General features: G+C 39.2%; 1 protein-coding gene across 1 annotated transcript in view; it reads right to left on the minus strand.

The window, feature by feature from the left end:
- The window catches only part of LOC309851446 (uncharacterized protein), a gene marked incomplete at both ends in the record, with an annotated part of 110,077 nt that overhangs the window by 37,832 nt on the left and 46,600 nt on the right, over window positions 1–25,645 (minus strand). Inside the window, 2 exon segments of the mRNA XM_082706766.1 lie at window positions 17,876–18,622; window positions 24,885–25,291. Of these exon segments, the coding sequence (XP_082562892.1) occupies window positions 17,876–18,622; window positions 24,885–25,291 (1,154 nt within the window).

The raw sequence follows: 25,645 nt of genomic DNA on the forward strand, positions 1-25,645 counted from the left end.
TAGAAGTTTCAAATGGGTATGAGGAATAATAATTCCATGTCATTTCTCATACTGTTTCATTTGTTTAAATATGCTTTCTATCTTGTCAGTTCACAAACTCTTGCTCATACATAGAAAAGACCAGATATTTAGTCTGGATACCAACTCACCAGCTCATCTCTAATGTCTTTCTTGACATCTATCACACTCAAAATGAATCCTTCTTTTCCTTTTAATCCAAGGTACCTGTGATATAGGGTATCACACTCTACTGTAACTGGTTTATATCTTTTCCCCTCCTATTCCTTCTATATACCCCATGAGGTCAGAGATTGGTTTATTCATATATATAAACAGGGTGCCTAGCAATTGCTCTGAATGAATGTTAGTTGAGTGAATATGGAATTTACTGAAAACATAAGGCATTTACTCACCCTTTATCATACTATAGATAATCTAGATGGGTGGAAAAAAGAAAAATATTCAGACAATGGGGATATAATTGAATGGGGGTTTATTTTGGCTTCTTGTGGAGTAAATGACTTGTCTGGTTGGTATGTATAGGATAGTAAAGACAAATAATAGTCCACTGCTAAAATGAGGAGAATGTAGAGATATTCTTGAATTTATACAAAGAAACTGTATCATCACACAGTTGGGAGAAAGGTGTGAGAGAACATCTAGGCTTTTAAAATATTATTTGCCTGGGGGTGGAGGAGTAACGGGAAGTAGGAGGAAAGTTTAGGTGGTGGCTGTAGGCTAAGGATGAGAGATGAATGCCTATCTAGGTTGGTGGCAATGGGAGTAGTAAGGAGGATAGAGATGCAATCAATAGCACTTCAAAGAGAGTCAACCAAGATCACTTACAAAATGGGGCAGTAGAGGTAACAGGAGACCTCATCATTAAAGAGGACTCATAATTTAATATTTTTTCAATTGTATACACATACATTTTACAATTAAATTCAGATAGTGAAAAGATAATTATTTGTAATAAGGAAAATAGTTTTAAATCTCCAGAAACAAAGTAAAAAGACAACCGACTGAATGGAAAAAAAAAAAAAAAACCCTGCAATTTATACCAAAGACAAAGAGCCAATGATGTTAATATATAAAGCACTTCTAAAATTATACTGGATAAGAGGAAAAACCTGATGGGAAAATGAGATTCATATCATTCTCCATCATAGGAAGATGTCTAGTCTCATACATAAGAATGGAAATGAAATTATATAGGATACCACTTCTCACCTGTGAGACTGTAAAAAATTCAAAATTTCACAATATTCTCTAATAGTAAGATTCTGTGGAAATAGACATGCTCATACCTTTCTTATGCAGATTTGCCAGTAATCCCAAGCATTATTCTTTGACTCCAATATCCCTATTCTATAAATTGTCAAGGTACTCGGGCAAAACTATGAAAAGATGTTATGCAAGATTACTCATGGCACTGCTATTTGTAAAAACAAAACAATAACAAGAGCTAGACACAACTTGGGTGTCCTTCAGTAGTGTAGTGGTGAATGAGCTCTGTTGTATCTGCATGATGGAGTACTATTCAGCTGTAAAAAAGGAAAAAAGAGTATCTTTATATGCTACTATGAAGTAATCTCCAGTATATTGTTAAGAGATGATAAAGCAGATGGAGCAAAGTGTCCATAATGTTCTACAATGTGTCTAAACAAATAAGGGAGGGATGTGGGTGGGGGATGGGCTAGATGGGTGAAGGGGATTAAGGAGTACTCTAGTTATGATGAGCCCTGGGTGTTCTATGTAAGTGATGAATCACTAAGTTCTACTCCTGAAACGAATATTATACTACATGTTAACTAACTAGAATTTAAATGAAAATTTGGAAAAAAAAATACTGCAGGTAGAAAAAAAATAAGGGAACACATATAGAAAATCTATTTGCATATATTACATGAATTTTTTAAATAATGGAAGAACAGAAAAAGAGCAGAGGAAACAAAACAAAAATTAAAAAGGGACTTATAATTCCTGCTGAGCAGTCTTAGGGACTAGATTTACACTTCTGCCTGAAGCAACTAAAAAAACAGTCAAAATAAATGAAACTGTGGCTTTTAGACATTGGCTATCAGGTCAGAACACTGGTGCCTTAGAGAAGAGAAACAAATGAGGTGATCCATAGAATTGCCTCAGTTTCTTTCTTTCTTTCTTTCTTTTTTAATATAATTTTTTATTTTTTATAAACATTTATTTTTATCCCCAGGGGTACAGGTCTGTGAATCACCAGGTTTACACATTTCACAGCACTCACCAAAACACATACCCTCCCCAATGTCCATAATACCACCCCCTTCTCCCAAACCCCCTCCCCCCAGCAACCCTCAGTTTGTTTTGTGAGATTAAGAGTCACTTATGGTTTGTCTCCCTTCCAATCCCATCTTCTTTCATTTATTCTTCTCGTACCCACTTAAGCCCCCATGTTGCATCACCACTTCCTCATATCAGGGAGATCATATGATAGTTGTCTTTCTCCGCTTGACTTATTTCACTAAGCATGATACGCTCTAGTTCCATCCATGTTGTCGCAAATGGCAAGATTTCATTTCTTTTGATGGCTGCATAGTATTCCATTGTGTATATATACCACATCTTCTTGATCCATTCATCTGTTGATGGACATCTAGGTTCTTTCCATAGTTTGGCTATTGTGGACATTGCTGCTATAAACATTCGAGTACACGTGCCCCTTTGGATCACTACGTTTGTATCTTTAGGATAAATACCCAATAGTGCAATTGCTGGGTTGTAGGGCAGTTCTATTTTCAACATTTTGAGGAACCTCCATGCTGTTTTCCAGAGAGGTTGCACCAGCTTGCATTCCCACCAACAGTGTAGGAGGGTTCCCCTTTCTCCGCATCCTCGCCAGCATCTGTCATTTCCTGACTTGTTGATTTTAGCCATTCTGACTGGTGTGAAGTGATATCGCATTGTGGTTTTGATTTGTATTTCCCTGATGCCGAGTGATATGGAGCACTTTTTCATGTGTCTGTTGGCCATCTGGATGTCTTCTTTGCAGAAATGTCTGTTCATGTCCTCTGCCCATTTCTTGATTGGATTATTTGTTCTTTGGGTGTTGAGTTTGCTAAGTTCTTTATAGATTCTGGACACTAGTCCTTTATCTGATATGTCGTTTGCAAATATCTTCTCCCATTCTGTCAGTTGTCTTTTGATTTTGTTAACTGTTTCCTTTGCTGTGCAAAAGCTTTTGATCTTGATGAAATCCCAATAGTTCATTTTTGCCCTTGCTTCCCTTGCCTTTGGCGTTGTTCCTAGGAAGATGTTGCTGCGGCAGAGGTCGAAGAGGTTGCTGCCTGTGTTCTCCTCAAGGATTTTGATGGATTCCTTTCGCACATTGAGGTCCTTCATCCATTTTGAGTCTATTTTTGTGTGTGGTGTAAGGAAATGGTCCAATTTCATTTTTCTGCATGTGGCTGTCCAATTTTCCCAGCACCATTTATTGAAGAGGCTGTCTTTTTTCCATTGGACATTCTTTCCTGCTTTGTCGAAGATGAGTTGACCATAGATTTGAGGGTCTATTTCTGGGCTCTCTATTCTGTTCCATTGATCTATGGGTCTGTTTTTGTGCCAGTACCATGCTGTCTTGATGATGACAGCTTTGTAATAGAGCTTGAAGTCAGGGATTGTGATGCCACCAACGTTGGCTTTCTTTTTCAATATCCCTTTAGCTATTCGAGGTCTTTTCTGGTTCCATATAAATTTTAGAATTATTCGTTCCATTTCTTTGAAAAAGATGGATGGTACTTTGATAGGAATTGCATTAAATGTGTAGATTGCTTTAGGTAACATAGACATTTTCACAATATTTATTCTTCCAATCCAGGAGCATGGAACATTTTTCCATTTCTTTGTGTCTTCCTCAATTTCTTTCATGAGTACTTTATAGTTTTCTGAGTATAGATTCTGTGTCTCTTTGGTTAGGTTTATTCCTAGGTATCTTATGGTTTTGGGTGCAATTGTAAATGGGATTGACTCCTTACTTTCCCTTTCTTCTGTCTTGCTGTTGGTGTAGAGAAATGCAACTGATTTCTGTGCATTGATTTTATATCCTGACACTTTACTGAATTCCTGTATAAGTTCTAGCAGTTTTGGAGTGGAGTCTTTTGGGTTTTCCACATATAGTATCATATCATCTGCAAAGAGTGATAATTTGACTTCTTCTTTGCCGATTTGGATGCCTTTAATTTCCTTTTGTTGTCTGATTGCTGACTAGGACCTCTAGTACTATGTTGAATAGCAGTGGTGATAATGGACATCCCTGCCGTGTTCCTGACCTTAGCGGAAAAGCTTTCAGTTTTTCTACATTGAGAATGATATTTGCGGTGGGTTTTTCACAGATGGCTTTGATGATATTGAGGTATGTGCCCTCTATCCCTACACTTTGAAGAGTTTTGATCAGGAAGGGATGCTGTACTTTGTCAAATGCTTTTTTAGCATCTATTGAGAGTATCATATGGTTCTTGTTCTTACTTTTATTGATGTGTTGTATCACATTGACTGATTTGCGGATGTTGAACCAACCTTGCAGCCCTGGAATAAATTCCACTTGGTCGTGGTGAATAATCTTTTTAATGTACTGTTGAATCCTATTGGCTAGTATTTTGTTGAGTATTTTCGCATCTGTGTTCATCAAGGATATTGGTCTATAGCTCTCTTTTTTGGTGGGATCCTTGCCTGGTTTTGGGATCAAGGTGATGCTGGCCTCATAAAATGAGTTTGGAAGTTTTCCTTCCATTTCTATTTTTTGGAACAGTTTCAGGAGAATAGGAATTATTTCTTCTTTAAATGTTTGGTAGAATTCCCCCGGGAAGCCGTCTGGCCCTGGGCTTTTGTTTGTTTGGAGATTTTTAATGACTGTTTCAATCTCCTTACTGGTTATGGGTCTGTTCAGGCTTTCTATTTCTTCCTGGTTCAGTTGTGGTAGTTTATATGTTTCTAGGAATGCATCCATTTCTTCCAGATTGTCAAATTTATTGCCGTAGAGTTGCTCATAGTATGTTCTGATAACTGTTTGTATTTCTTTGGTGTTAGTTGTGATCTCTCCTCTTTCATTCATGATTTTATTTATTTGGGTCCTTTCTCTTTTCTTTTTGATAAGTCTGGCCAGGGGTTTATCAATTTTATTAATTCTTTCAAAGAACCAGCTCCTACTTTTGTTGATTTGTTCTATTGTTTTTTTGGTTTCTATTTCATTGATTTCTGCTCTGATCTTTATGATTTCTCTTCTCCTGCTAGGCTTAGGGTTTTTTTCTTGTTCTTTCTCCAGCTCCTTTAGGTGTAGGGTTAGGTTGTGTACCTGAGACCTTTCTTGTTTCTTGAGAAAGGCTTGTACCGCTATATATTTTCCTCTCAGGACTGCCTTTGTTGTGTCCCACAGATTTTGAACCGTTGTATTTTCATTATCATTTGTTTCCATGATTTTTTTCAATTCTTCTTTAATTTCCCGGTTGACCCATTCATTCTTTAGAAGGATGCTGTTTAGTCTCCATGTATTTTGGTTCTTTTCAAACTTCCTTTTGTGGTTGAGTTCTAGCTTTAGAGCATTGTGGTCTGAATATATGCAGGGAATGATCCAATCTTTTGATACCGGTTGAGTCCTGATTTAGGACCGAGGATGTGATCTATTCTGGAGAATGTTCCATGTGCACTAGAGAAGAATGTGTATTCTGTTGCTTTGGGATGAAATGTTCTGAATATATCTGTGATGTCCATCTGGTCCAGTGTGTCGTTTAAGGCCTTTATTTCCTTGCTGATCTTTTGCTTGGATGATCTGTCCATTTCAGTGAGGGGAGTGTTAAAGTCCCCTACTATTATTGTATTATTGTTGATGTGTTTCTTTGATTTTGTTATTAATTGGTTTATATAGTTGGCTGCTCCCACATTGGGGGCATATATATTTAAAATGGTTAAATCTTCTTGTTGGACAGACCCTTTGAGTATGATATAGTGTCCTTCCTCATCTCTTATTATAGTCTTTGGCTTAAAATCTAATTGATCTGATATAAGGATTGCCACTCCTGCTTTCTTCTGATGTCCATTAGCATGGTAAATTCTTTTCCACCCCCTCACTTTAAATCTGGAGGTGTCTTCGGGCTTAAAATGTGTTTCTTGGAGGCAACATACAGATGGGTTTTGTTTTTTTATCCATTCTGATACCCTGTGTCTTTTGACAGGGGCATTTAGCCCATTAACATTCAGGGTAACTATTGAGAGATATGAATTTAGGGCCATTGTATTGCCTGTAAGGTGGCTGTTACTGTATATGGTCTCTGTTCCTTTCTGATCTACCACTTGTAGGATCTCTCTTTGTTTAGAGGACCCCTTTCAAGATTTCCTGTAGAGCTGGTTTGGTGTTTGCAAATTCTTTCAGTTGTTGTTTGTCCTGGAAGCTTTTAATCTCTCCTTCTATTTTCAATGATAGCCTAGCTGGATATAGTATTCTGGGTTGCATGTTTTTCTCATTTAGTGCTCTGAAAATATCATGCCAGCTCTTTCTGGCCTGCCAGGTCTCTGTGGACAAGTCAGCTGCCAATCTAATATTTTTACCATTGTATGTTACAGACTTCTTTTCCCGGGCTGCTTTCAGGATTTTCTCTTTGTCACTGAGACTTGTAAATTTTACTATTAGGTGACGGGGTGTGGGCCTATTCTTATTGATTTTGAGAGGCGTTCTCTGAACCTCCTGAATTTTGATGCTTGTTCCCTTTGCCATATTGGGGAAATTCTCCCCAATAATTCTCTCTAGTATACCTTCTGCTCCCCTCTCTCTTTCTTCTTCTTCTGGAATCCCAATTATTCTAATGTTGTTTCGTCTTATGGTGTCACTTATCTCTCGAATTCTCCCCTCGTGGTCCAGTAGCTGTTTGTCCCTCTTTTGCTCATCTTCTTTATTCTCTGTCATTTGGTCTTCTATATCACTAATTCTTTCTTCTGCCTCATTTATCCTAGCAGTGAGAGCCTCCATTTTTGATTGCACCTCATTAATAGCTTTTTTGATTTCAACTTGGTTAGATTTTAGTTCTTTTATTTCTCCAGAAAGGGCTTTTATATCTCTCGAGAGTGTTTCTTTAATGTCTTCCATGCCTTTTTCGAGCCCGGCTAGAACCTTGAGAATTGTCATTCTGAACTCTAGATCTGACATATTACCAATGTCTGTATTGATTAGGTCCCTAGCCTTCGGTACTGCCTCTTGTTCTTTTTTTTGTGTTGAATTTTTCCGTCTTGTCATTTTGTCCAGATAAGAGTATATGAAGGGGCAAGTAAAATACTAAAAGGGTGGCAACAACCCCAGGAAAATATGCTTTAACCAAATTAGAAGAGATCCAATATCGTGAGGGGGGAGAAAGTGGATAAAAAGTGGTTCAAAAAGGAAACAATAAAAAAAAAAAAGAAAAAAGAGAGAAAAAAAATTTTTTTTTTTAAAAAAAGAAAACACCTAAGAAAAATATAAAAAAGAAAAAATATTTATGTATTAGATAAACTAGTAAAAAATCGTTAAAAAAGAAAAAGGTAACAGTTAAAAAAAAAGAATTTTACCCGAAGGCCAAAAAAAAAAAAAAAAAAAGAAAAAGAAAAAAATTAAATTAAATTAACCGCAAGACTAAAAAAAATCACAGGGAAAAAGCCATGAGTTCCGTGCTTTGCTTTCTCCTCCTCTAGAATTCTGCTGCTCTCCTTGGTATTGAAACCGCACTCTTTGGTATGTGAACTTGGTCTTGGATGGATTTCTTGTTGATCTTCTGGGGGAGGGGCCTGTTGTAGTGATTCTCAAGTGTCTTTGCCCCAGGCGGAATTGCACCGCTTTTACCCGGGGCCGGGGTGAGTAATCCGCTTGGGTTTGCTTTCAGGAGCTTTTGTTCCCTGAGCGCTTTCCGTAGAGTTCCGGAGGACGGGAATACAAATGGCGGCCTCCTGGTCTCCGGCCTGGAGGAGCCGAGAGCCCAGGGCCGCACTCCTCAGTGCGCGCCCAGAGAACCGCGCTCAGTTACTCCCGTCTGCCTGACCTCCGGCCGCGCTCCGAGCTCACGGAGCCTGCGACCGGTTCAAGGTCACCCCGAGCTGCGAGCTTACTGTCGGCTCTGTCTCTGTAGCCGGCTTTCCCGTTCCAATACCCGCAAGCTCTGCGACACTCAGACACCCCCGATCCTTCTGTGACCCTGCGGGACCTGAGGCCACGCTGACCCCATGTGGGCTTTGCCCCGGGTAGCCTCTGGAGCGATGTCCCTCAGCGGAACAGACTTTTAAAAGTCCTGATTTTGTGCGCAGTTGCTCCGCCGCTTGCCGGGAGCCGGCCCCTCCCCCCAGGGTCTATCTTCCCGTCGCTTTGGATTCACTTCTCCGCCGGTCCTACCTTTCAGAAAGTGGTTGTTTTTCTGTTTCCAGAATTGCTGTTCTTCTTCTCTTCGATCTGCTGATGGATTTGCAGGTGTTTGCAATCTTTAGATAAGCTATCTAGCTGATCTCCGGGTAGCTGAAGTAGTCTTGGCCTGCTACTTCTCCGCCATCTTGACTCCTCCCCAGTTTATTTCTTGAAGAGAGTTTCTGGGGGGGGGGGTGTAGCTCTGGGAGAGAGAACCAGGAAGAGCCTGGTAATCCTCCTGACTTGAGGAGACAGAGCTGGCATGAAGGAGACCAAATCAACTGCAATTCACAGGATATGGTATCAGAGAGGAAAGAGTTGCACAGAGAACCCCAGAGGTCTGCAGAAGATCCACCTGCATCTTCAGCTGAGTACTTACGAGTGCATGTGCATGAAGAAACTGCCCAAGGGCAGAAAAAAAAATTGGCCCTGCCCCACCCTACCCATATAAAACAAAGAGAATCTTTTGATCTTCATGAGGTCCCCAAAGTTCATCTTCGCTTTTGTTTCCTTTGCCTTTGGAGACATATCTTGAAAGAAGCTGCTGTGGCTGATATCGAAGAGGTTACTGCCTATGTTCTTCTCTAGGATTCTGATGGATTCCTGTCTCATGTTGAGGTCTTTTATCCATTTTGATCCTGTCTCATGTTGAGGTCTTTTATCCATTTTGAGTTTATCTTTGTGTATGGTGTAAGAGAATGGTCGAGTTTCATTCTTCTACATATAGCTGCCCAGTTTTCCCAGCACCATTTATTGAAGAGACTGTCTTTTTTCCACTGTATATTTTTTCCTGCTTTGTCGAAGATTATTTGACCGTAGAGTTGAGGGTCCATATCTGGGCTCTCTACTCTGTTCCACTGGTCTGTGTGTCTGTTTTTATGCCAGCACCATGCTGTCTTGGTGATCACAGCTTTGTAGTAAAGCTTGAAATCAGGTAACGTGATGCCCCCAGGTTTATTTTTGTTTTTCAACATTTCCTTAGAGATTTGGGGTCTCTTCTGATTCCATACAAATCTTAGGATTATTTGCTCCAGCTCTTTGAAAAATACTGGTGGAATTTTGATCAAGATGGCATTAAAAGTATAGATTGTTCTAGGCAGCATAGACATTTTAACAATGTTTATTCTTCTGATCCAAGAGCATGGAATGGTCTTCCATCTATTTGTGTCTTCTTCAGTTTCTTTCATGAGTGTTCTGTAGTTCTTCGAGTACAGAACCTTTACCTCTTTGGTTAGGTTTATTCCCAGGTATCTTATGGTTCTTGGTGCTATAGTGAATGGAATTGATTCTCTAGTTTCCCTTTCTGTATTTTCATTGTTAGTGTATAAGAAAGCCACTGATTTCTGTACATTGACTTTGTATCCTGCCACATTGCTGAATTGTTGTATGAGTTCTAGTAGTTTGGGGGTGGAGTCTTTTGGGTTTTCCATATAAAGAATCATGTCATCTGCGAAGAGAGAGTTTGACTTCTTCATTGCCAATTTGGATACCTTTTATTTCTCTTTGTTGTCTGATTGCTGTTGCTAGGATTTCTAATACTATGTTGAACTAGAGTGGTGAGAGTGGGCATCCTTGTCGTGTTCCTGATTTCAACGGGAAGGCTGTGAGCTTTTTCCCATTGAGGATGATATTTGCTGTGGGTATTTCATAGATAGATTTTATGAAGTTCAGGAATGTTCCCTCTATCCCTATACTTTGAAGCGTTTTAATCAGGAACGGATGCTGGATTTTGTCAAATGCTTTTTCTGCATCAATTGAGAGGACCATGTGGTTCTTCTCTATTCTCTTATTAATTTCTTCTATCACATTGATTGATTTGCAAATGTTGAACCATCCTTACAGCCCAGGAATGAATCAAAAGCTTCTGCACAGGAAAGGAAACAGTCAAGAAAACAAAGAGGCAACCCACGGAATGGGAGAAGGTATTTGCAAATGACAGTACAGACAAAAGGTTGATATCCAGGATCTATAAAGAACTCCTCAAACTCAACACGCACAAAACAGACAGTCATATAAAAAAATGTGCAGAAGGTATGAACAGACACTTCTCCAATGAAGACATACAAATGGCTATCAGACACATGAAAAATGTTCATCATCACTAGCCATCAGGGAGATTCACATTAAATCCACATTGAGATATCACCTTACACCAGTTAGAATGACCAAAATTAGCAAGACAGGAAGCAACATGTGCTGGAGGGGATGTGGAGAAAAGGGAACCCTCTTCCACTGTTGGTGGGAATGCAAGTTGGTGCAGCCACTTGGGAAAACAGTGTGGAGATTCCTCAAGAAATTAAAAATAGAGCCTCCCTATGTCCCTGCCATTGCACTACTGGGTATTTACCCCAAAGATACAGATGTAGTGAAAAGAAGGGCCATCTGTACCCCAATGTTTATAGCAGCAATGGCCACAGTGGCCAAACTGTGGAAAGAACCAAGATGCCCTTCAACGGACAAATGGATAAGGAAGATGTGGTCCATATACACTATGGAGTATTATGCCTCCATTGGAAAGGATAAATACCCAACTTTTGTAGCAACATGGATGGAAGAGATTATGCTGAGTGAAATAAGTCAAGCAGAGAGAGTCAATTATCATACAGTTTCACTTATTTGTGGAGCATAACAAATAGCATGGAGGACAAGGGGAGATGGAGAGGGGAAGGGAGTTGAGGGAAATTGGAAGGGGAAGTGAACCATGAGAGGCTATGGACTCTGAAAATCAATCTGAGGGTTTTGAAGGGGTGGGGGAACCAGGTGGTGGGTATTGGAGAGGGCACATATTGCATGGAGCACTGGGTGTGGTGCAAAAACAATGAATATCGTTATGCTGAAAATAAAAAACAAAAAACAAACAGCAACAACAACAAAAAACCCACAAAACAATCCTTGGAGCTGACAAGAGGCCAGAAACACCTCATGTTCCCATGAGCCAAAGTGAAAAATCTTGTAATTCATGGGTCATTGGTTAAAGGACTTAGAATAGTATTGCCTCAGGAGTGAGGCAGATTTTTCCCTAGAGTAAGGGCTGCTCTAATCCCACCATCAGTTTATAAGCAAGTCTTGAAAGGATCAGACTGTTAAATCAACTTAATTGCATTCCAGAACAATCAAGTCCTCGGATTCCATCAAAATAAAAATTACTTTTCAAAAGATACTGTTTAGGCAGTAACCTCTTCGATATTTGCTGTATTAACTTTTTTCTAGATTTGTCTCCTGAGGCATAGGAAATAAAAGCAAAAATTAACTATTGAGAATACATTAAAATAAAAGCTTATGCACAGTGAAAGAAATGATCAAAACTTTTTTTAAAAATTTATTTTCAACTCAAAATGGATAAAAGACCTCAACGTGAGACAGGAATCCATCAGAATCCCAGAGGAGAACATAGGCAGTAACCTCTTTGATATCAGCCACGGCAGCTTCTTTCAAGATAGGTCTCCAAAGGCAAAGGAAACAAAAGCGAAGATGAACTTTTGGGACTTCATTAAGATCAAAAGCTTCTGCACAGCAAAGGAAACAGTCAGCAAAACAAAGAGGCAATCCACAGAATGGGAGAATATCTTTGCAAATGACAATACAGACAAAGGGATGATATCCAAGATCTATAAAGAACTCCTCAAACTCAACACACAAAACAGAGAATCACATAAAAAAATGGGCAGAAGACATGAACAGACTTCTCCAATGAAGACATACAAATGGCTATGGGACACATGAAAAAATGTTCATCAACAAAACTTTTTAAAAAGCAACCAACTGAATGGGAGACGATAGTTATAAATGATGTGTTTGATAAAGAATTAGTATCCAAAGTATATGCACAACTTATAAAACTCAACACCCAAAGCAAATAACCCAATTATATAATGGGCGGAGTACATGAACAGACATTTCTCCAAAGATGACATATAGATGCTCATCATTATTTACCATCATGGAAATGCAAATAGAAATTATATTGAGATAGCACCTCACACCTTTCAGCATGACTACAATCAACAACAGAAGAAACAACAGGTGTTGGTAAGGAAGTGGAGAAAGGGGAATCCTCCCACGCTATTGGTGGGAATGCAGACATTGGGAGGGTGCTTCTACTGTGGGAAACAGTATGTAGTTTCCTCAAAAAGCTTAAGTAGAACTACCATATGATCCAGTAATTGCACTGCTGGATCTTCCCTACCCTCCCCAAATACCAAAACATGAATTTGAAGGGATACGTACATCCTTGTGTTTTGGCAGCGTGACTGATGGTAGCTCTTGGATGGAAGCCCAAGTCTCCAAATGTCCACCTACAGATGGATGAATAAAGAGAATGGGGTTTCTCTTGCCAGTGGAAAAGTATTCAGCTGCAGAGAAAAATGAAATCTTGCCATTGGCAATGATATGGATGGAGCTAGAGAGTATAATTCTAAGCAAGTCAGTCAGTCAGAGAAAGACAAATACCATATTATTTCACTCATACATGGAGTTTAAGGAGCAAAACACATGAGCAAAGGGGAAAAATATATATAGAGAGAAACCAATTAAGAATCAGACTCCTATGTGGAGAAAGGGGAACCCTCCTACACTCTTGGTGGGAATGCAAGCTGGTGCAACCACTCTGGAAAACAGCATGGAGGTTCCTCAAAAAGTTGAAAATAGAGCTTCCCTATGACCCAACAATTGCACTACTGGGTATTCACCCTAAAGATACAAACATAGTGGTCTGAAGGGGCACATGCACCCAAATATTTATAGCAGTAATGTCCACAATAGCCAAACTATGGAAAGAACCTAGATGTCCATCAACAGATGAATGGATAAAGAAGATATGGTATATATATACAATGGAATACTATGCAGCCATCAAAAGAAATGAAATCTTGCCATTTGCAATGATGTGGATGGAACTAGAAGGTATTATTCTTAGTGAAATAAGTTAGTCAGAGAAAGACAACTATTATATGATCTCTCCCTGATATGAGGAAGTGGAGATGCAACGTGGGGGCTTTGGGGGGTAGGAAAAGAATAAATGAAAGAAGATGGGATCGGGAGGGAGACAAACCATAAGAGATTCTTAATCTCACAAAACAAACTGAGGGTGGCCAGGGGGAGGGGTTTAAGGAGAGGGTGGTGGGGTTATGGACATTGGGGAGGGTATGTGCAATGGTGAGTGCTGTGAAGTATGTAAACCTGGCGATTCACAGACCTGTACCCCTGGGTCAAAAAATATATGTTTATAAAAAAATTTTAAAAAATTAAAAATAAAAAAGAATCAGGCTCCTAACTATAGAAAACAAACTGATGGTTACCAGAGGGTGGGTGATGGGTGAAATAGGTGAAGGGGATTAAGGAATTCACTTGTTGTGGTGAGTGCAGGGTGATGTATAGAATTGTTGAATCACGGTTTTACATCAGAAATTAATATAACACTATTTTAGCTACCTGAAATTAAAATAGAAATTTTTAAAAAGATACTGTTTAGGAAATTAAAAGGCAAGCCACACCCTGGAGAAAATACTTAACAGAACATACATCTCACAAGGATTTGTATATAGAACATATAAAGAATTCTTACCACTCAATAAGAAGAAGAGAAGCAACCCAACAAAAATGGGCAACAGATTTGAGACCTTCATCAAAGCAAATACACAGGTGGAAAGTCAACCCATGTAAAGATGTTTAATATCATTAATCATTAGTAAAATTCACATTAAAACCACAATGAGATAACACCATATGCACTCTAGAATGGTTGACATTAACAAGACTGACCTTATGAAGTGTTGGTGATAATATGAAACCATTGGAACTTTCATACAAGGAAAGAACATAAAATGGCACAATCCCCTTGTAAAACAGTTTGACAGTTTTTTAAAGAGTTAAAGATATACCTATGATATGACCTAGCCATTCCACCCCAAAGTATTTACCTGAGAGAAATCATAGGAACAAAGGTGGGGGGTGAGAGGAAACCCAAAAAAGTTACTCTTAACCATAGAAAACAGATAGTTACTAGAGAGGAGGTGGGTAGGTGGATGGGTGAAGTAGGTGAAGGGGGTTAAGCGTACACTTACCTTGATGAGCACTGAGTAATGTATGGAATTGCGGAATCACTATATTGTACACCTGAAACTAATATAACAGTGCATGTTAACTATACTGGAATTAAAATTTAAAAAATAAAGTTAAAATGATATATCCAAGACTTATTTACAAGTGTTCGTGGGGACTATTTGTAATATAAAAAATCTGGGAACCACTCAAGTGTCTACCAGCAGGTGAACAGATAAACAAATGTCATGTGTCCATACTGTGGAAGTCTTCTCAGTCATAAAAAGAAATGCACTAGTGCTCACTTGGGCCCCACATATACTAAAGTTGGAACAATACAGAGAGGATTAGCATGGCCCCTGTGCAAAGATGACACACAAATTCACGAAGTGTTCCATATTTTTGAGAGAGCATGGCACACACGTGCATGGGAGAGACAGAGGAATGAATTAAAATAAAACATGAACTTGGAAAATATAGAAAAATTAGCTGAAAAAAAAAGAACTAGTGATACACATGACAACATGAATTTCAATATAATTATGCTGAGTGAAAAGGCAAGGTAGGGTACACAATAGTAGGATTCCATTAAATTCTAGAAAATGGAAACATTTATAGTGACAGTGGATTGGTGGTTGACTGGGGGTAGGGCATGGGAAGGAACTATAAAGGCGGTGATAGATGTTCATTACCTTGATGTGGTGTTGATTTCAACTGTATATATCAAAACATCAAATTATATGGTTAAAGTAAGTGCAACTTTTGTATGTCAGTTGTACCTTAATAAAACTGAGAAGAAAACAAAAAGTAATGGAAGTATCAGAGTGGAGAAACAGAGGATAAAAGCTAAATTCTTGGGATATACCTTGTTCTGTAGGATTGACTTTGGACTCATGTCAATATTTTACATGGTTATAAAATAAAATTAAAGTTTTTGAAATATCAAAATCATTAAAACAACAACAATAATAAAAGAATGTAACTGTATATCCAGGCATAAAAAGCAACTATTCGAAGATCAAAAATAAGTAAAACAACTGAAAAACAGTCTTGTTTTCAATATCCATATTGTTGTTAGTTGTTGTTAGTATTGGTAATGTATTCTGAGAGTGTTGGACAAACATATAGAATATATAAAACATATAGAATATAGAATAAAGAAAATGAGTAAATACAATGGTGTAATTGAGACATTTTTGGCAGAGGAGAAATGAGAGTTATAAGTAAGATATATGAGGTTTAGTAAAAGCCCTATAGTTCTCAGTAGAAACTCATGACATGGTTTACCATTTAAATACATATTTTCTAGTTGTGAATGTTGAAAAAGCTAAAACAAAGTGATTTACTAGTAATGAACACCTGCATATTTCAGTTTATGGTCTCAAATACTGTTTCCTCCTGAAAGGAACTGGCAGGCCTCAGAGAAATTGTTGATTAGAAGTCTGGGGAAGGAAGTGGACAAACAAGTCTGTAATATCCTGTTACATGAAAAAGAGGAATTTTCAAAGATTACTGGGTCTTGGAGGCCAACTTGAAGTTGCTTATTTGAGGATCAATAGAGGGATATGAACTGGAATGGACTGATTCACTATCAAGTATATTGAAATCTATGAGTTCATATTAATGCAAAATTAAGAAAAAACCAGCAAACTCTTAAATCAGTCTTGGAGTATGCAAACTGGTAAATAAAAGGGAAGAATCAAACATTTATTTTGCCTTTCCTATACATGTGGATTACTAAATTTGATGTGGGGAAGTTTCTCTGTATGGAATTACCCCAGCTAATAAATAGCAGGCAGAGCAACAATAGAATTGCAATATCATGATTTTGCTATGCCTAAATGAAATATGGTCCTAGGTGATTATCACCAACAGCAAGCAGACTTTAGATCTTGTGGGATACAGTCTCCCATTAACACATTCAGCTGTTCTCTGGGTTAGTTGTGTAATTTAGCCATAGTTATTGGTCTGTGACAAAGTGAGGTGTGAGAAGGTAGTGAAGGGAGCTTTTATTGCCTGTTTTTCAACACTGAAGCTTCTGTATCATCTTCAAGAATGGAGGTGGCGCTAAAAGTCAACAAGGAAATCCGATCACTTTTCCAAGCCCAGAGGGTTCAGGGAAATTTGGGAACTCAAGATCTTCAAGTGCTTCATTCCAGATGTCTCCATCTCCTATCTCAGGGTCTCCTTCTCTCCCAACTAGGGCCCTGACCTTGGCATGGCAGAACTACCCAGGCTGAATGAACAACCACCTCTGGAGCTCTGCTCCTCCTCTGACGCAGTCCTAGCCTTGGTCCTCAGCTTTGTTTAATCTTTAAGAGAGTCCATTTCTATGCTGCCAGTGAAACCTCTGACTTTTACATCTGTCCTTTAATATCTGATTTATCAACCTCAGCCTTTCATTATGTTTTCCCCAAATCATCAATTCCTCACAGCTACATTCAATTTCATTTTCCTTATAGTTACTATTAACTGCGTTCACAGATACATAGTATGGAAAAGATGTCCCAGGGAGCATTAATTTCTTACAGGTTTTCCAAAAAAAATTCTCTCTGATTTTTATCCATGAATTCCCAAGAATGTCTGTTTTATCTAAGAACTTAATAGACTGCCAGTGAAACTGAAGCTGTGACTAAATTGGGCTTTCCCTCTATTGAAAAATTGACAAAGCCATGTTGTCTGTCCTACATGTATAGGTAAAATATAGTTGTCCAGACTGCATTAAAAACTTTTTTAAAAATTTATTTTTTATTTTATTTTTTAATCCAAATTCAATTAACATATAATGTATTTTTGGTTTCAGAGGTAGAAGTCAGTGAATGACTCATCAGTCTTACCCAGTGACTGCACTGAAAATCTTAAAGAAGAGTACTAATACACTGAATTTTTGTACAGGAAAGTGTTGGTTTATTTTGGCATAGAGTTATAACATAAGAAAGGGGATTAAGAATTATAAAAGAATCCACTGGACAATTAAGAGAGACTATAAAAATCTGTAATGTAGAAATACTGCAATCAAACTTTAGCCCCTTGAGCTTGATGAGTTGGTGCCTCAAAATTAAGGAGAATTTGGGAGAGTTGGTCAATACAACAGTTGGTATGCTGTAAGAAAATTCACACTTGGATGAAAGGGAGAGGTCCACTAGTAGACTGAGGCCAGAATATGCTCATAGTGTCAGTGGGACACTGATGGACTCATTAGAATAATGAGACCAAACTCAGTTGAGCAACATTAACCCCATTGCATGTGTCCTAAAGGTCAGCACAAAAAGGGTCCTCACAAAAAGAATCTATATCTGGGGGGCAGAGGTAAGCAGAGATGGTAGTCAGAGGGCAGGGAGCTCAACAGCAAGAGGAGGCACAGCACATGGGACGGGGGCAGGTGGAGATGACACAGGTGGGGCGATAGCAGGTGGTGTGGCAGGAGACCTGGCCACAGACTGGGCGCAGGCAGCAGGAGGGGCAGCAGCAGGAGGGGCGGCAGCAGCTAGTACCACAGCAGCTGGATCCACAGCAGGAGGGGCGACAGCAGCTGGAAATGCAGCAGCTAGGCCTGCAGCAGCTGGAGCCACAGCAGCTGGAACCACAGCAGGAGGGCTGGCAGCAGCTGGACACACAGCAGCTGGGGCGGCAGCAGGTGGTCCTGCAGCAGGTGGTCTGGCAGCAGGTGGGACGGCAGCAGCTAGAGGTGCAGCAGCTGGGCCTGCAGCAGCTGGAGCCACAGCAGCTGGAGCCACAGCAGGAGGGGCGGCAGCAGCTAGAGATGCAGCAGCTGGGCCTGCAGCAGCTGGAGCCACAGCAGCTGGAACCACAGCAGGAGGGCTGGCAGCAGGTGGGCTGGCAGCAGGTAGACACACAGCAGCTGGGGCGGCAGCAGGTGGTCCTGCAGCAGGTGGTCTGGCAGCAGGTGGGGCGGCAGCAGCTGGAGCCACAGCAGCTGGGCCTGCAGCAGCTGGAACCGCAGCAGGAGGGGCGGCAGCAGCTGGACACACAGCAGCTGGGGCGGCAGCAGGTGGTCCTGCAGCAGGTGGTCTGGCAGCAGGTGGGGCGGCAGCAGCTGGAGCCACAGCAGCTGGGCCTGCAGCAGCTGGAACCGCAGCAGGAGGGGCGGCAGCAGCTGGACACACAGCAGCTGGGGCGGCAGCAGGTGGTCCTGCAGCAGGTGGTCTGGCAGCAGCTGGGGTGGCAGCAGGCCTCCTGGCCACTGCTCTGGTTTGAGCAGACGGATCCACAACAGGAGTTGACCATGGTGTCAGTGGGAGGAGTGGGGTTCCACAAGTGGGTATAGGTGGGTTTCCACAAGAGTGGTTTCTTGAGTTTGAAAGTCTCCTCACCTCTGTCCCCTCTTATACTCTGCTGAGTAGCTGATGTTACCACAAGGAGCATTCTTGTTATTCCTACCAGGAAGCAATTAGTGTTACAAGTTAATAATTATGTTTATTAGGTTAAATATGCTGATATCTGAGAAAAGCATCATTTCCCTTTTCCTGCAGCATTGTGATTCACTGAACCACATTTGCATATTTTTCTTTATATTATATCTTATATGTTGGAACTGTCATATGATATTCTATTATTGACTTTTTCCATGTGTCCCATTTTTGTGTATGACTCCAGTGGTCATATTTTATTTTAATTCAAGTATAGTTAACATACAGTGTTACATTAGTTTCTGGTGTATGATACAGTGATTCAGCAGTTCCATACATCACCCAGTGCTCATTACAAATGCACTCCTTAATTCCTATCACCTGTTTCACCTAGTGATGAGTTTCCTTTTATTTCCTTATCAGCACCCCACCTGACAGTAGCACTTTTCCACTTTGCCCTTCCCCCCAAAAGAGAGAGACTGTCGTTGTGATAATAATCCTCAAAATATGATCAAGAATTTAATTCCTATTTTTCCATGATCATATTTTGAGGATGGCTTTTATAGTGCCAAGTCTCTCTCTCAGTCTCTCTCTCTCTCTTTTGGTCAAAGTGGAAAAATGCATTCTAGTGTCAGGTGGAGTACTGATAAGGAAATAAGAGGAAAGACTCATCACTGGGGTTACTTGTCTACAAATAATGGGAGGACTGGACTGTATTTCCTGGATAATTGGAGAGTCAGGGTGTCACAGTGTCTAAACTCATTGTAATGAATCCTCCTCAAGTTATAGCTTTGACTCATTCCTTTTTGATGAAAGAACAATTTTCAGAAATGAACTTTTTCCTTTAGGGATCTTCACATATAGTATGGTAAAGGTGAGCAGGTTTGATCTTTCTTTTGATTGTCCAACATATGTAATAGATTCTGAATTATAAATAAAGTTTTATTTAAAGCATCTTTTTCTTGTGTTCTTTCCATAATTCAAATTCAAATCATTCTGCTTAAAGAAGATATAAACAGATAAGCCTTGCTGTTTGTATGGGCACTTAACTCTGATATATTGAAAGACAAGATTTGGGCAAATATTCCAAGAATTTGTGTCAAAAACAAGCATTATGTATTTAAGGCTCATTTACCTACAGTGAGAAATGAGATATTACAGATACTGTTTATGAGTACTTGCCATGTGCCAGATAGTCTTCTGAATGCTTTGTAATTACTTTTTTGATTTTTCTTCTTAAAGAACCCATGAAGTACTCATTATTCTCTAAGAGTTCACATAGAGATGTGTTAGGTTGCTGAGTCTTATGAAGTGTATACCTTTGATTTTGCTATTAAATCTTCTTAGAAAGTGCATTCTCCCACATCAAATCAGCAATTCCAGGGCACCTGGGTGGCTCAGTGGGTTAAAGACTCTGCCTTCAGCTCAGGTCATGGTTCCAGGATCCTGGGATTGAGGCCCCCATCAGACTCTCTGCTCAGCAGGGAGCCTGCTTCCCTTCCTCTCTCTGCCTACCTCTCTGCCTGCTTGTTTTCTTTGTCTGTCAAATAAATAAATAAAATCTTTTAAAAAATCAATAATTCCTTATTCTCTCTTTAAGTTCCAGCCCAGAGCGCTTCATCCTCTGTTATGTTTTCTTAGACATTTCTTCTTCTTTTCTAAACCTCATCTGTTCCTCCTTTATGTTTGATATCACATTGTGGAGCACTCAGATTCTGCACATCTACTGTAACCTGAATGTGATTGTCTGTCTCCAGCTGGATGGAGACATCTGAATGCTTGAAACTTACAGTATTTTCATCATGCATGGAACAGAGCACATATTCAGTGGCCTTTTTTTTTTTATTTTGCATCTTCTATATTTTAAAATTTAAACATCTTGAATATCATTTTTTCACATGTATTCCTCTCACCTTTCTTTTATATATATATATAATTTTCAGTGGCTTTTAAAAAAATAGTTTTTAGGAATCCCTTTTTAAAATTTAAATGTTGTTTTGCAATTATGGAAAGTATTTGTAGTCCCAAAATAAATTCAACAAATTGAGGCATGTTTAAGGAAGTCTTGTTATTTCTGTTCCTTCCTTCCCCCACAGAGAATCATTTTTATAATGTAAAAATTTCCCTCCCATGGCTATTTTTTAAAATTTTTTAAAAAGAATTTATTTATTTATTTGACAGACAGAGATACATGAGATACACTTTACTCCAACTTGCTTTGCTTCACTTAACAATTTATCCCAGAATTATGTTATTTCACAGTTGTTTAGTTCAGATATTCTTCATTTCATTTTTAGCCACAAAGTGTCCTGTTCTGTTGCCATAATATGATTTATTTATCCAGCTCCTTATTTATGGACATTGGTGTTGTTTTCAGGCTTTCATGATTAAAATAGTATTGTGCACTTGAAAACAAGAGGTATCTTTTTTACCTTGAGGGTTGATTTGATCCGTATCTGCAAGATCTGCCTTATTAATTATGTGTAGTTATTTCCTATTCTTGTTGATTTTTCTTCGTATGGTTTTTCTTCATACAGTGTGTTAGTTTTTTTAAATATATGTTTTAAATTTTTTTATGAACATATAATGTATTATTAGCCCCATGGTACATGTCTGTGAATCACCAGGTTCACACACTTCACAGCACTCACCATAGCACATACCCTCCCCAATGTCCATAACCCCACCACCCTCTCCCTACCCCCATCCTCCTATCAACCCTCAGTTTGTTTTGTGAGATTAAGATTCTCTTATGGTCTGTCTCCCTCCTGATCCCATCTTGTTTCATTTATTCTTTTCCTAACCCCCAAACCTGCCACATTGCATCTCCATTTGGGAGATCATATGATAGTTATCTTTCTCTTATTGACTTATTTTGCTAAGCATAATACCTTCTAGTTCCATCCACCTTGTTGCAAATGACAAGATTTCATTTCTTTTGATGGCTGCATAGTATTCCATTGTGTATATATATATATATATACACCACCTCTTCTTTATCCATTCATCTTATAGCAGCAATGTCTACAGTAGCCAAACTATGTATGGAAAGAACCTAGATGTCCATCAACAGTGTGTTAGTTTTTGATTTTGGCTGTGTCTTTTAATTCTTGTAACACCTTCTGTTTCTGAAAGTTTAGCTTTGTTGTTATATCTTCATTGTAGCCTTTAACATCATGAAGTATCCCACTTTGTGTCCTATAATGCTTTTTGGTATAAATCTCACTTGTTTGGTATCAAAATTGTGACTTCTGCTTTCTTTTATTTGCATTTTCTATGATATGTCTTTATTCTTTTAACCTTCTGAAACCGATTGTTTTAGTTGTATCTCTTGTATACAGCAGTGTTGTGTTTTTATTTTTTAGCCAATCTGAAAATCTTTTTCTTTTTACAGGTGAGTTGAGCCTATTACGTGTATTGGTATGATCAATTGATCAATATGTTTAACTTTAGTTATGTAATTTTTATTATATATGTAGTTTATATATATATGTGTCATAATGAATAGTGATATATAATATATAATGAATAGTGTCCTACAACATATAGTGAATTATGCATATGTAATATAAGTATTAAATACCTACATCTCTACATCTTTCTCTCTCTATCTCTAATCCTTCACTGCTTTATTCTCTGTTTCTTTTTCAGTATGTTTTTGATATTTAGGAAGGTTTGTATTTTATACTAACAGTTACCTTTAAATGAACATTTGTATATAATACTCTACCAGACTAATTTGAGTTGAGTTTCATTCTTCTACATATAGCTGCCCAGTTTTCCCAGCACCATTTATTGAAGGGACTTTTTTTTTTTTAAATTGTACTGTATCTATGTGGTCAATCTGTATCCATCACATTAATACTGCCTCTTGCCTGTTCATTATTCATTCTTAGTTCTGCAGATAATAAGTATGCATTTCACATATATATTCAGCCCATAATATATTTATATATCTCTCTCTGCTAGTATTCATGAAGATTATCCCTCCCATACCTTCACTGATCTTGTTGGTTTAAAGCTCATTCACTAATAAATCCCTTAGAATATATCCACAGAAGGATTATTCCCTGAGCTCTCTCATGTTCACAGTAGTTTATTTGTAGCATGGAACTTGGTTTGTCTGGATATAAAATGCTGGGATCATGTTTTCTTTCCTTGTATGTCTTAAGAATGCTACTTTATTTATCTTCTGATGTGAAGTGTTGCCATCAAAATGCATGAATGCGATCTTGTTTCCTTTTCCTTTTAACTGACATGGATATTTTGCCTAGATATTCAAATTTTTTTTCTTTGAAATCCAATAGTTTGGGATCATCATACTATAATACAACATAATAAAATATATCATATATTATAAATTTATTATGTCTCAGTTTTTACCACCATGGCCTGATTTTTCCAGGTACATACAACTGTTCCTTTATTTGAATTATAGTTCTTAGTATGTTTTATTGCTTTGTTTCTCCCTTTGGGATATCTATTACATATATTCTCTACTTTTTTTTTTTTTTTTTGCAGTATGGGAATCCAGCCTTCTGTTAGTTCTCACCCCAAGTGAGTAACTGATGAATTAGCTCCATTCTTTTCTTCATCAGTGAATGTATCTCTCCTTCCCTCTTCTAACTTGAGCAACCTTACTGTGGCTCTATGGTTGAAGGGTGGGGTACATCATTAGTAAAACCATCCTTTGGGAACTGTGTCCCCATATGTATCACAGATACTTTCATCTGAAGAGGGGCTTCAAAGCTCAGTCTTATTCATACAAGTAAAAGCACAGAGAAAAAATATTGTGTAGAAACCTGAGTGGACAAACGTATAGAAAAAACTTTACTATTTACTAAAAAAGTAAATAACTCTACCAGAATATCTGCTCTATTACTGTAGAGAGCTTTCTGTGTGTTGGTCTCTGCATTTACTGCAGTACTTTTAACTGTGCCTCCCATGTAATAAATGCTCAATAAATATTATTTGGTTGAATGAATGAAGAAATTGGCTTTTGGGAGGGTCAATGAAAGCAGACGCACTTTCCAGTGAAAACACTGGGTCCCCATTTTCCCATGGAAGCAATTGACAGGAACTCAGGAATACCCTCTTATGTGGTCATGCAGTCTACACATTGCTCCAGTTTCCACCAAACACTTGATCTTATTAAGGGCATGCTTTACTCATCTAGACAAACTGCCTGTCCCTTGAATTCATAAGGATCTGAAACTTCTCTATCAAAAGGAAAAAAAAATGAGACTTGACTAAAGCCCTATCATAAACAGAGTCAGAATCGGTGAAAATTTAATTTGCTGCATGGGTGACACTAGTGTCATTGAGTACAAGTCCGAATACAAATTTGTAGACTCTGCTGAGCAATAGATTGCATAGCTATGGTGGCTGGTGTGATGCATGAAACATGTATTGTGTTATTTTTGCTTTTATCTACCTACAGTCTTCCAAACTTCTAGTTTTCACTTTTTTGTTTATTTTCCTAGGACAGGTTCATAGTGTTAGGTGATTTGCCCATGAAATAAGGAGGCACATAGGAAAGATTCAGGCAGTGAATAATGGAAACTATTTATTGAGAAGTGACAAGACCATGTGTGTTTGCTGCAGGTGTAAGTCAAATACAGTTGCCTACGAGCTGAAGACAAAATCTTCAGGGAGCAGTAATCACACTGAATTGTTAATGCAGGGAATTGTAGCTTTATTTTGGTACAAAAATATACCACGTTACAGTAAAAGCCTAGAAAAGGGAAGTTAGGAGAATGATTTCACCAATTGTGGAAGGGTAAAATTTCTTACTGTATAAGCAACTGTAAGCAAGCTCCATGCCACATCCATCTTCTTCAACAGTGTGATTGGTTCCTCCATGGAATCAAGGCCCAATTCAGTTGAGCAGCATCATTTCCACTCCATGTGTTTAAAAAGCACAAAGGGAGGGTCTACAAATGTGGGACAGAGGTAAACAAAGTCGGTGGTCATCACAGGGAAGGGTCTCAGCAGCAAGAGGAGGCACAGCACATGGGGCGGGGGCAGGTGGAGATGACACAGGTGGGGCGATAGCAGGTGGTGTGGCAGGAGACCTGGCCACAGACTGGACGCAGACAGCAGGAGGGGCAGCAGCAGGAGGGGCGGCAGCAGCTGGAGCCACCGCAGCTGGAGCCACAGCAGGAGGGGCGGCAGCAGCTAGAAATGCAGCAGGAGGGGCGGCAGCAGCTAGTGCCACAGCAGCTGGAGCCACCGCAGCTGGATCCACAGCAGGCGGGGCGACAGCAGCTGGAAATGCAGCAGCTAGGCCTGCAGCAGCTGGAGCCACAGCAGCTGGAACCACAACAGGAGGGCTGGCAGCAGCTGGACACACAGCAGCTGGGGCGGCAGCAGGTGGTCCTGCAGCAGGTGGTCTGGCAGCAGCTGGGGCAGCAACAGGTCTCCTTGCCACAGCCCTGTTCAGAGCAGACGGAGCCACAACAGGAGTTGACCATGATGTCAGAGGGTGGAGGTGCTGGTATTAGGAAGAGAGTGAGCTTAGTGAATTTGAAAATCCCTGTGCTGCTTGTCCTCTTTTATACTCTGCTGAAGCCGCTGTGTTTTTATCCTGGACCATTTCCTACTTTTCTTTTCCTGAGGAAGTATTAGTCATTAAATTAAATCACTGTGTTTTTCTGGTTAAATATTTTCAGATGAGGAAAAATAAGATATCCTTTTCTGGGTATGTTAAGGTTTCCAATCTGGTTATTCTCAAAATTGTCTTTTCTATTTTCTTGTTTGTCAAAAGGGCCCATCGCATGGGTTCCATCATTGAGGTTTACCTGTGATCTGGGTATCACTCCATGATGTTGTTTGGACAAATTATTCA

This window comes from Mustela nivalis (genome assembly GCF_964662115.1).
Source record: "Mustela nivalis genome assembly, chromosome: 17".
In the NCBI taxonomy this organism is placed as follows: Eukaryota; Metazoa; Chordata; class Mammalia; order Carnivora; family Mustelidae; genus Mustela; species Mustela nivalis.